At 42.1% G+C, this 9,874-nt stretch overlaps 1 protein-coding gene and 1 non-coding gene across 2 annotated transcripts; both read left to right on the top strand.

Moving 5' to 3' along the window:
- The first annotated feature begins 1,265 nt into the window (after positions 1 to 1,265).
- Positions 1,266 to 1,321, top strand: LOC119136534. Its single transcript, XR_005100771.1, has one exon. It is a non-coding gene; the product is annotated as a U7 small nuclear RNA (small nuclear RNA).
- A 391-nt stretch (positions 1,322 to 1,712) lies between these two features.
- lpcat3 (lysophosphatidylcholine acyltransferase 3) lies at positions 1,713 to 9,839 on the top strand. The gene is made up of 13 exons (XM_037273312.1): positions 1,713 to 2,022; positions 3,252 to 3,359; positions 4,512 to 4,618; positions 5,016 to 5,109; positions 5,296 to 5,333; positions 5,837 to 6,015; positions 6,092 to 6,200; positions 6,285 to 6,371; positions 6,878 to 7,041; positions 7,142 to 7,289; positions 7,535 to 7,690; positions 8,366 to 8,496; positions 8,642 to 9,839. Exons 1-12 carry the CDS (start codon positions 1,938 to 1,940, stop codon positions 8,483 to 8,485), a joined length of 1,395 nt encoding a protein of 464 aa, XP_037129207.1. The 5' UTR covers positions 1,713 to 1,937; the 3' UTR covers positions 8,486 to 8,496; positions 8,642 to 9,839.
- The last annotated feature ends 35 nt before the right edge of the window (positions 9,840 to 9,874 follow it).

The following is a 9,874-nucleotide window of genomic DNA, read 5'->3' as shown; positions in this document are numbered from 1 at the left end:
GTGAACTTGGCTCACTTTGTGGAGGAAATAGTGACTTAGTAGGTATTGTGTTATAAATAACCTTATAATTTTGTTCCAGAATCTACTGTGGTAAATTACTTTAATTTACTTTTGTGTCATTTAATAGTTGTTTAGTAGGGGTGTAACGATTCATCGATACACATCGATTAATCGATATAATGCTCTACAATTTGTTGGCATCGATGCTAAACGTAAACATCGATCTATATCGGCCGTTTCTGACCTCGGACATTAGATGCGACTTTATTTTGAAATCCAGTTCATTGTTGCTTGCTTCCTCTTTCCGGGAGCAGTGCGCGGCGTGTTGTGTTGTGAGCAGGGCAGGCACGTGAAAGGGGAGCCGACAACTACGCGGCTCCTGGGCTGGTGCTATGGCTAGTGTCCAAGAAGACGAGGAAATTCGCTCCACTTTGGGCTTCATTCATTATAAAGAACTTATTTTTGTTTTGTAATTAAATAGTTCAGTAATGCACTTTAAAGTTAATGGTATTACAAAAAAGAAAGAATATTCATTTTTCTTTACTTACTTATATGAGAAAAAATATAGGAATTTGATCAAGTTCAGTGTTAAAATAAGCACTTTGTATACTACAATACTCTTGTAATTTCCTAAATAAAGAGTTTGCAGTACCTTGTTGATTTTGCGTATGAATTGTTATAAATCAGGATATTGTTCTATATCGATCGTAGAGCACTATATCGTGATGTATCGTGAATGAATCACAGCAGGCTTTAAGATATCGGCAAATATCGTAAATTATATGCCGGAAATGTAGAATAATTGGTCATACTTTTGAAGAGTGTACCAATGGCAGAAAGTGCAATCTCTGTGAAGAAACTGATCATCTCTACAGAAAGTGTCCAAAGTATTTTGCCAACAAACTGAAGGCCCGGAGAGAAATGACACAGGTGAAGGAAAATGAAGCGAACAAACATTTTGGAAATTCAAATTTCCCTCCAAGGTCTGTGATTGGTGGAGAGGAAACGTAGTGATGTGCATTCTTATTCTTAAGTGAACTGAATATTTAGAATCAGTTCTCTCAAAAGATTTGTTCAAACGAATCGTTCACTGAAAAGATTTGTTCTTTTGAACGACTCGTTCACTCACGAGCCAACACTATTGTGTCGTGAATATTTCCTTTTTTAGGGAACAGGAAAAAAAAAAAAGAACGCTATACGACACCGTGACCAAAACTAAGAGAGCAACCGATATAAATACAACACCGGTGCCTTGAAATAATTCGGAATGTAAAACTCTTTAGATATTTGTCTAGCAGGTTTCTCTTAAAGAGAAACCCTCCTTACTCTGTGAAATCAAATATACATCGCCCGACCAGTCGTTATTGATTAGTATCTTAGATCGAGTTGATGATAAAAGCACATTGCTTATGTTTACGTATCATGTACCCAGTGTAGTTCTCGTTTCTATCCACACGGAGGCACACTTGCTCCGTTTAACGTTTTTTTTTGTTTTGGAGTATTTTGTTCTTTGGAAAAAATTAATTAAAAACCATCATGGTAATCCCCCGAAACAACCAAACACATGACAAAGCATTATATTTGAATACGCTACCGTGAAAAATCATTCATTTAAGGGACTGCTCGTTAATATTCGTAGACGCGCTGCACTATTGGCTGGGAGCGATGGACTCTTTTTCTTCATCCAATCAGATCCTGCTGTCCTGATGCATATTAAAAATTACGTGGTCCGACGTTGCCCCAACTGGTTCGCTAACCCGACGCCGTCGAAGGAGGGCAGAATTGTTCATTTTTGAGAGCTCGGAGGGGGCCGAACCACAGCGGGTTCCCACGCAACGTCGTTTACTTTGTCTGCGCGTGTCATGAGCGCTACGTATCAGTAGAGTTCATTGAGTGACCCGTCGCGAAGGGAAGGGACGTTTCCGCCCACAGTAAAGATGGCGGCTCCCTGGCTGGAGAATCTATCCGAGTCTTTGGGTTCTTCTGAGCCTGCGGTTCGCTTAATATTATCAATTTTAATCGGTAAGTTTTTCATTTTACAAATTCGGGTCATCACCAACCCTGGTTGAGACTGCATATTGGTTTTGCTTATTTGCAACGAGCGTGTTGTTACGTTGAACTGATATCATAATGTCTTCCACGGATTGTTGTGACAGATTTAATCTGAGTTTACCTGTAGAAACTGGCCTGCTTTGTTAAATATTGTGCTTGTCTACAAACCGCGCCTTTCAAATATAAAACCCGTCAAAACGTGTGAAAGGCTTATCAATTTATTTGGCTCTCAATATTAAGACAACGATGCTAACGGTCAAACAACTTTTGAGCAGCGATTAATGTATCATCTCGTCGTCACTTTAGGGCCAACGTTAAATTTCAAACGAAGCGGTCGAAACAACAGTCTCGTCGTGTGTAAGACTCCAATTAACCACTTTATAAGGTTGCACGAGCGATTTATATATACATCGGACAATTCTAATGTCCAGCTGACATAAAACAGTGTGCAGGCATGGCAATAAGTGTAAATGTTCTGTGTTTTCTTCTGAACTTTGCCCTGACACACGTCGAGGCAACTTGCATGCTCTATATCTGATAGTCTGCATGTTCCCTGTCCTTGTGTGTTGCTTAATGGTTCTTGCATAATCTAGTGGTCCGAAGGAAAACACCCTACAGCGTTCCCTTTTCCAGGCCAACATAGAAAAACGTCAATTTTATCGGTTGTAATTCAAGTTTGTTTTGTGCCTTCTGTAGGTCAAAGCAGGTCACTGCTGACATACACCACTGACCTCATGGCAGTGAACAGTGAGGAGCGAGTTTAGAAAACTGGAGTCACACACGTGGGAAACATTTAACTCGCGTTATGTGCTTCCAAATTGCAAATATTTCACTGTTACCTTACCCCACCCGTGCAAAACTCTACATAAGAAGAGCTCCCTTGTACATGTTGTTTTGTGTTAAACTGTTTTGTCTAGTTTTAAAAGCTTCCTTATATATTTATGTTCTGATACATAATTGATACAAAAGTGTCATCAGGGTCTTATCAAGTAAGTGAGAGAAAATATTGGCCGAGTTTTAAGACACGTGAAACTATATTTAGCTCACCTTTGTGCTCATTTACACACTGGATCTCTTTTTTTCGTTTCTGCCTGACCTTTACGTTTGAAGATCGTTCCCTTTAAATAGAAAATGAACTCAACTTGTATTGGACCTCATGAAACTGTCATTTAATTTGCTCCACTGATTGTGTCCCACAGGATATCCTTTTGCACTGATCTACCGGAATTTCTTGTTCCACCAGCCTGCCACCATTATCCACCTGTTCCACACGTTCTCTGGACTGGCCCTTGCCACGTTTAACTTTGGTGAGATGAAAAGTGGGCGCAGGGAGACGTTTGTTTTTTTAAATAGAACTAATTGCCTCTAATGTTTTGACTGCCTTGAAAACAGAAAAGTAGTGTACAAGTGAAAGGACACTCACCATTACCATTTCTTTCTTCTTATGACAAACATGCGGTTTCTCTCTTTTAACCGGAAGGTCAGGCACTGTTTACATACTACACTAGCACAGCACGCAAAGCTGAGCTCAAGCTTGTGGCCTCAGAAGCTGGACGTGGTCAGGTGACACTCTAAAGTCAACCACAGAGTCTTTAAAGTGTTATGTTCCTGGAGGTTGAGAGGAAGAGCCCAGAGGTTGCATCTTCTTCTTCTTCAGTAGATTTTGCAATCCGTTTCTCATTCCTCTCTTCATCGGGCTCATGAAAGCATCTATTTACCCCCCCCACCCTTTTTTTTTTTTTTTTTTTTTTTGCATGGGAGATTTGGGATTAACAGTTCCACCGGCCGATCTTGCCGATTCTCCTCACCACCCAAGGCCAGCCGTGTGCATTTGTCTTATTTGCATGCAAAGCATCCTCGCCTGAGTGCCACTTGAAAGGTTTTCCAACAAATTCAGTTATTTATGGAGAAAACCACCTCAGGCTGCCATTTGTGGCTAAACACATGAGAGAGGGGAATCAGACAAAAGCAAAAAAAAATGTCTCCGTGCAACTCGATGTGATAGAATGAATCATTCTGATCTATTTGCTACTGTTGATATTGATATTTCTATTTTTTTTCATTAGCTCAGAGAAAAGTCAGTCGAACCTTCCAAACTTCTACTTTGTTACCGCTGCGTTGTCACAATACTTTCCCGTTTCAATCTAACGGCCAGACATTTCCTCTTTGCTAACCACGATGCCTTTCTGTGACGTCATTACAGCAAAAAAGAAGTGGGGGGAAAAAAACCTCCATTGACTGATTCACTAGCGTTAATATTACATTGATCCGCTTTCTCTTTCTTCTCCTTTTATTTTTTTGGCGGCTGCACTTTGGATCTCACAGCAGGTCTGTTTCTTAATCTCTCCTTGTGTAAGAAGTGAAAGCTCAATCATGCGTGTCCACCGAGAAGCTCCTCATCTTGTAGAAGTCAGCAAAAGGCACCCAATCGAGCAGGTCCAATCTTTTTGCTCCGACAGGTCCCCAGATCTATCACTCGGCGGTATGCGTCCTGGTGCAGTTCCTAATGCTGCGGCTGATGGGAAGGACGGTGACGGCCATCTTGAGCAGCTTCACCTTTCAAATGGTGAGCCGTCCTCATGTGGCCTCGGCTTTTTTTTGGTCTTTTCTAATATACCGTATTATTTCCTACTCACTACCTTTCTACGTGATTAAACAATTAAGAGGTGTCACAAGACTTTTGATTTTCAAGAGTGAAAGTCCTCATTTTGTTTGTCATTGTTTCCCCGCTTCTGGCTTTCCACCATTAGCATCGCTATCGGCTGTTAATGAGTAACCCGTTTTACTTACTTTCCGTGTCGACATTTTAATTGAGCCATTGTGAATTTACATATTTGCAAAATCCAGAGTTTTGAATACGTGCTCAATTTTTTTTTTCCTCCTCTGATTTGCTTGCGCCGTTTTGTTTCCGAACAGGCCATGCTTTCGTAATTTCTTTTTGTTTTGAATCTATTTGCCTGCAGTTGTACCTGCTGTCGGGCTATTACTTCACGGCCACGGAGGAGTACGACATCAAGTGGACCATGCCTCACTGTGTCCTCACGCTCAAACTCATCGGTAACCACCTCGGGCCATGGCGCCGCCGCTGCGCTTTTCTGTTTTACGACCACCGTCTATCAGCGCTTTATCACAGCCATTAACCGCTTGCGCACGCCGCGAGGCCTCGCTAAAGGTCACAATTTCATTCATTAGTCACCCTAACAGGGATCCTTAACGCCCCTTTTCACGCTTTTCTGATTTCAGGTTTGGCATTTGATTACTATGACGGCGGGAAAGAACCAGTGAGTCAGTTGACGTCGTCGCTTTTCCTTCTGCTTTTTGTTTGTCTTCTCCACGTGCGCTCGCTGGCCGCTGCACTTGCTACACCTGCACGAGTCATTCGTTGAGCCGCGAGGTTAACAAATGCCAGGTTTTGGCGATACGGATAAATAAGACCAAGATCGAATTTCGAAACTTTGTCCACTGCTGATGTGACCGATAAGTTACACAACTTAATTGAACGTTCAAAAATCTCATTAATAATTTGTTTGCATAAGTGTGCACACCCTCCCATTTTTTTTGTCTACCACTCTTATAGTGGCTCATTATGGATTGTCCAGGTGTACCTATTGTGGTGACCAGCTAGTGTCATTCACTGGCTGAAATTTGATAGCAATGACATTGCTCTGGATGACTTGCTGTTCTTAGTTTTATGCAATTTTGACTCTGAATGCGGCTTTCATGCAGCCACGTTGCGATCGCGCAACCACCACCATCGCCATCAAAATGTTTCTCTAACATCCAGGCGGAGCTGAGCACGCAGCAGAAGAGCGACGCCCTGCCAAGCGTGCCCTCGCTGCTGGAGGTTCTCGGCTTCTCTTACTTCTACGGCGGCTTCCTAGTGGGGCCGCAGTTCACGCTGCGCAGTTACCAGAAGCTGGTGGCTGGGGAGCTCAGCGACTGCCCGGGAAAACCTCCAAACAGGTGGAGCAGTTGTCCCGAAGGCTCGCTTGAGATTTTTGCGTTCGCCGCACCTCCTCATGTTTCATCCCTCTTCTAGCGTGCTACCAGCTGTGAAGAGATTCTCTCTGGGCTTCCTTTTTCTGGTCATATTTGCAATTTTTAGTCCGCATTTGCAAGAAAGCTATTTCCTGACAGATGAGTATGATGTGAGTTTGAGCATTTAAATTCCTGGACAAGCTTTGGTTTGGTTTTGCCTCGAGTCTCGTGTCACTTTTGTGTTTTCTCCGCAGGCTCGTCCATTCTGGTTTCGCTGCCTATTCATTTTGATGTGGGCTAAAATCATGTTGTATAAATATGTCACCTGCTGGCTCATAGCCGTAAGTATCAACCACCATCTGCACGATTACAATGATGTTTTTTGTTTTTTTTTAAGGGGAGTTGTATCAAAAACTTGCCATTGCAAATTTAAATCAGGTATATTTAACATGCAAACTTTTTGAAAAAAACGTTTTCTTTTTTTTTTAATGGCTTACCTTAAAAAGATTCCTGCTTCACATTGTGGCCAAAGGTAGAATTCCAGGTTGGTTATTGCCCCCATTGATGCTGTAAATAATAAATCCTTATGGCAGATAACGAAACTTTAGCCCAGTTAGCAGCAGTCGTTTTGAATCCAACCGGAACTCACTTGCTGCTCTTCTTGGTATACGTAACTAATTTATAATATAATTGTTAAATCAATACTTCCTTTAGACTATCTACAAAAGTTGAACATGATTACGACATAGATTATGATTTTGATCTGATCAAATCAGTTTTGTCTTGATTTGAGATAAGGCTTTGTGCTGGGTTATGATTTGCGCTGATGATGATGAGACGTTGGCAGGAGGGTGTGTGCATCCTGACCGGGCTGGGCTATAACGGCGTGAGGGACGGCGAGCCCCAGTGGGACGCTTGCGCCAACATGAAGGTGTGGCTCTTTGAGACCACGCCTCTCTTCGGGGAGACCATCGCCTCTTTCAACATCAACACGAACGCCTGGGCCGCCAGGTCAGCGCGGCGCCCAGTACAGAAAAGTCAATTATGTAACACTGCCGATAGATAAAAGAAAAATTAACCCCTTTTTTTTTTTTTCCCTGATCTTTTCCAGGCATGTGTTTAAACGGCTGAAGTTTTTGGGCAACAAGACCCTCTCCCATGTGTCCACTCTGCTCTTCCTGACCATATGGCACGGTCTCCACTCGGGATACCTGATGTGCTTCTCCTTGGAGTACATCATCATCACCGTCGAGCGACGGGTAGAAAATATTTTCCGGACCTTTCAAGTCATCATCATTCGCGTTTGCCTCATTTCAACCCGCACAGCCTTTTAATGAAGAGACTTCTGGTTCTTAAGCGACTAAAGCATATTGATCCAATGTTAAACACGCCTATTATTAAATATTGACTCTGGTCTTAATTTGGCAGCGGCCCACTTTAAGAGGAGACAAAGTCATCGCTGGCTCGTGTGACGTGTGCAATTGTGTGTCCTTGTGTGTGACAGTACCAGGCGATGGTGAGGGACAGTCCCCTGCTGACAAATTTGGCCAACGGGCCACTTTTGCCACTCCTCTACGTCATCCAGCAATTTGTTCACTGGCTCTTCATGGGCTACGCGCTGGTGCCCTTCTGCATCTTCACCTACGATAAATGGCTCAAGGTGCATTGCAAACACGCAGGAAGTTGATTTTCAGTTGAAGTGTAGTCTCGTTTGTTTATTTGAGTATTTAGGCCACACAGAAAGAAACAAATACACACTACGGGAGTAAAATCGGACTGTTAAAAGAATAAAGATGCATGTTTTCAAGATCAAAGCTGTTCACCTTCCAGCAGCTTCCGAGGAGCGGCTATTAAAAATACATCCGACCTACATAATATAAGAGTTAAGGTTTGTTCAACAGTAGTCATATTTTTTCAGAAATGTATTCTGTCGTTACAGTCGCTAATAGGAAAAAAAGGTTCCCCCGCTCCTGCTTTCAAAGGTGCATGTAGTGCGCCTGTCATAATGCCTTCATTATAAAATTAGGCAGGACGGTTGAGCGGCGAACTCGAGATGGAGATGGTGAATTTGTATGGGTCCTTCTGGGACTTATTTGTGAAAACGTAGGACGAAAATAGCTTGATGAGACTCTTTCAAACCGCGTTTTGAGTATTAGCAGAGGAAATGGAGCGGTTGCCGTGGGGATCGTAGGCAGGTGATGAAGATGACACTTGACTTAGGTGAAAGAAGGTGATTAAAAAAAAAAAAAGCAGTTCCACTGCATATAAATGTTTTGTCATGAGCAGTCCCAATTTGTCCACCATGGTGACGGCTGTCTTTGCTTCTGTGTTGCAGGTGTACTTCTCTGTGTACTTTTGCGGTCACGTTTTCTACCTGGTCGCCTTTCTAATCGTGCCATACCTGCGGAAGGCGCTGGTGCCCAAGAAAGAACGCAGTCCGCTAAAGCAGGACTAAACAACTGCACGGTAGGCAGACGCCGTACAATTCGGTCTACTGTGTTTTTGAAACTCCAAATAATAGCCGTTGTTGCATAAAGTATGCAAACCTGTCTGAGAATTCTACTTGAAATGAAAAAAAAAATGTTCAAGGGTGTCTCTGCTTCCTTTGCAGGTCAAAAATATCCACGGAAGGGAACTGTGACTTTCAAAAGGAGCGGGAAAGAAAATATTTTAAGGCCTTTAAGTATATATATCTAATATATACAGATGTTCATGTGAAAATAAATCTCTATATATTTTTGTGTAAAAAGTAAGGAAGCTTTTATAAACATTTTTGGAGAAATGTTTACCGACCATTGTGCCACACGGGCGAACTGGGGAGCCTGTCAGTCGGCCGCTTCCGGTATGATTTTTTTTTTATTATAAATCCTCTGAGGTACATAATTTGCACTCTGCAGTCACGGGTTTGGAGCCTGAACTTGGCCCCTAATATTATTATTATTATTTAATTTTTTGTCTTGATTCTTAGATTTTCTGTCTCCAAACAACAGAAGCAGCGGCAAAGCTTCACATGAGGTGGAAGCGAGGTGTCAATGCACTTTTTGGAATGTAACGATAAAACACTCTTGCCGCGCGCTTGTAAAAACAAACAGTTGAGACGACGGCTGCTGATTTGATTCGAGGGGTGCACTCACTTTTATGAGCTGCTGTACAGACACAACCGACTCAACATGGCCTTGTCTTCATGAATGTTTCTACTGTTCCATTTGCTTGAAAAAAGAGACTTAATTTTATAATGGAGATGTTTTGTAGTTTGTAATAAGGAAATGACTCTATCCAACCTGCTCCCACCCGGATGTTTATTCTTTGACGTCATTGTTGCCACTCCCTTCAGTTGTGTTGTTTTGTACAGTAAATGAAAAGGTGCAGTCGTGTTATGAGTTTAAGTGTCCTCCACTTGATGGAACATTTATCCCATCGTGAAGCAGCTGCTGAGGAACATTGTGTGCTTCACCTGTGCTGCCTCAGCTGGTGATGCATCTCACCCTGCAGGGACTGCCTGTAGCAACTGCCTGTCAAATTTTACACAACCCCGTGACCATGAATAATGGCTATTTCAAGGGTCTTCGTTTTATTTTATGCCTTATTCCTACCAAATGTACAAAAACCTTTAAAAAATTAGGAAGGAACCCATGGGGAAGGTGATTTTTTTTAAACAATTTTCTAATACTGAATTAAAAAAAAGTGCTGCATTTCAAAACTGAAATGGTCCTGTTGCTTTATTCTAATAAGTATGACGTCATTGTTTAAAACCGTGTGTGTTATGGAAATGTATTGATGAGATTAAATGCACTTTTTTTTTACGTCAACACATCATGACGTGATTCTTTTTGGAAAGAAAAAA

This window comes from Syngnathus acus, chromosome 16 (assembly GCF_901709675.1).
Source record: "Syngnathus acus chromosome 16, fSynAcu1.2, whole genome shotgun sequence".
Taxonomy (NCBI): Eukaryota; Metazoa; Chordata; class Actinopteri; order Syngnathiformes; family Syngnathidae; genus Syngnathus; species Syngnathus acus.
This window is presented reverse-complemented; position numbering and strand designations above follow the sequence as displayed.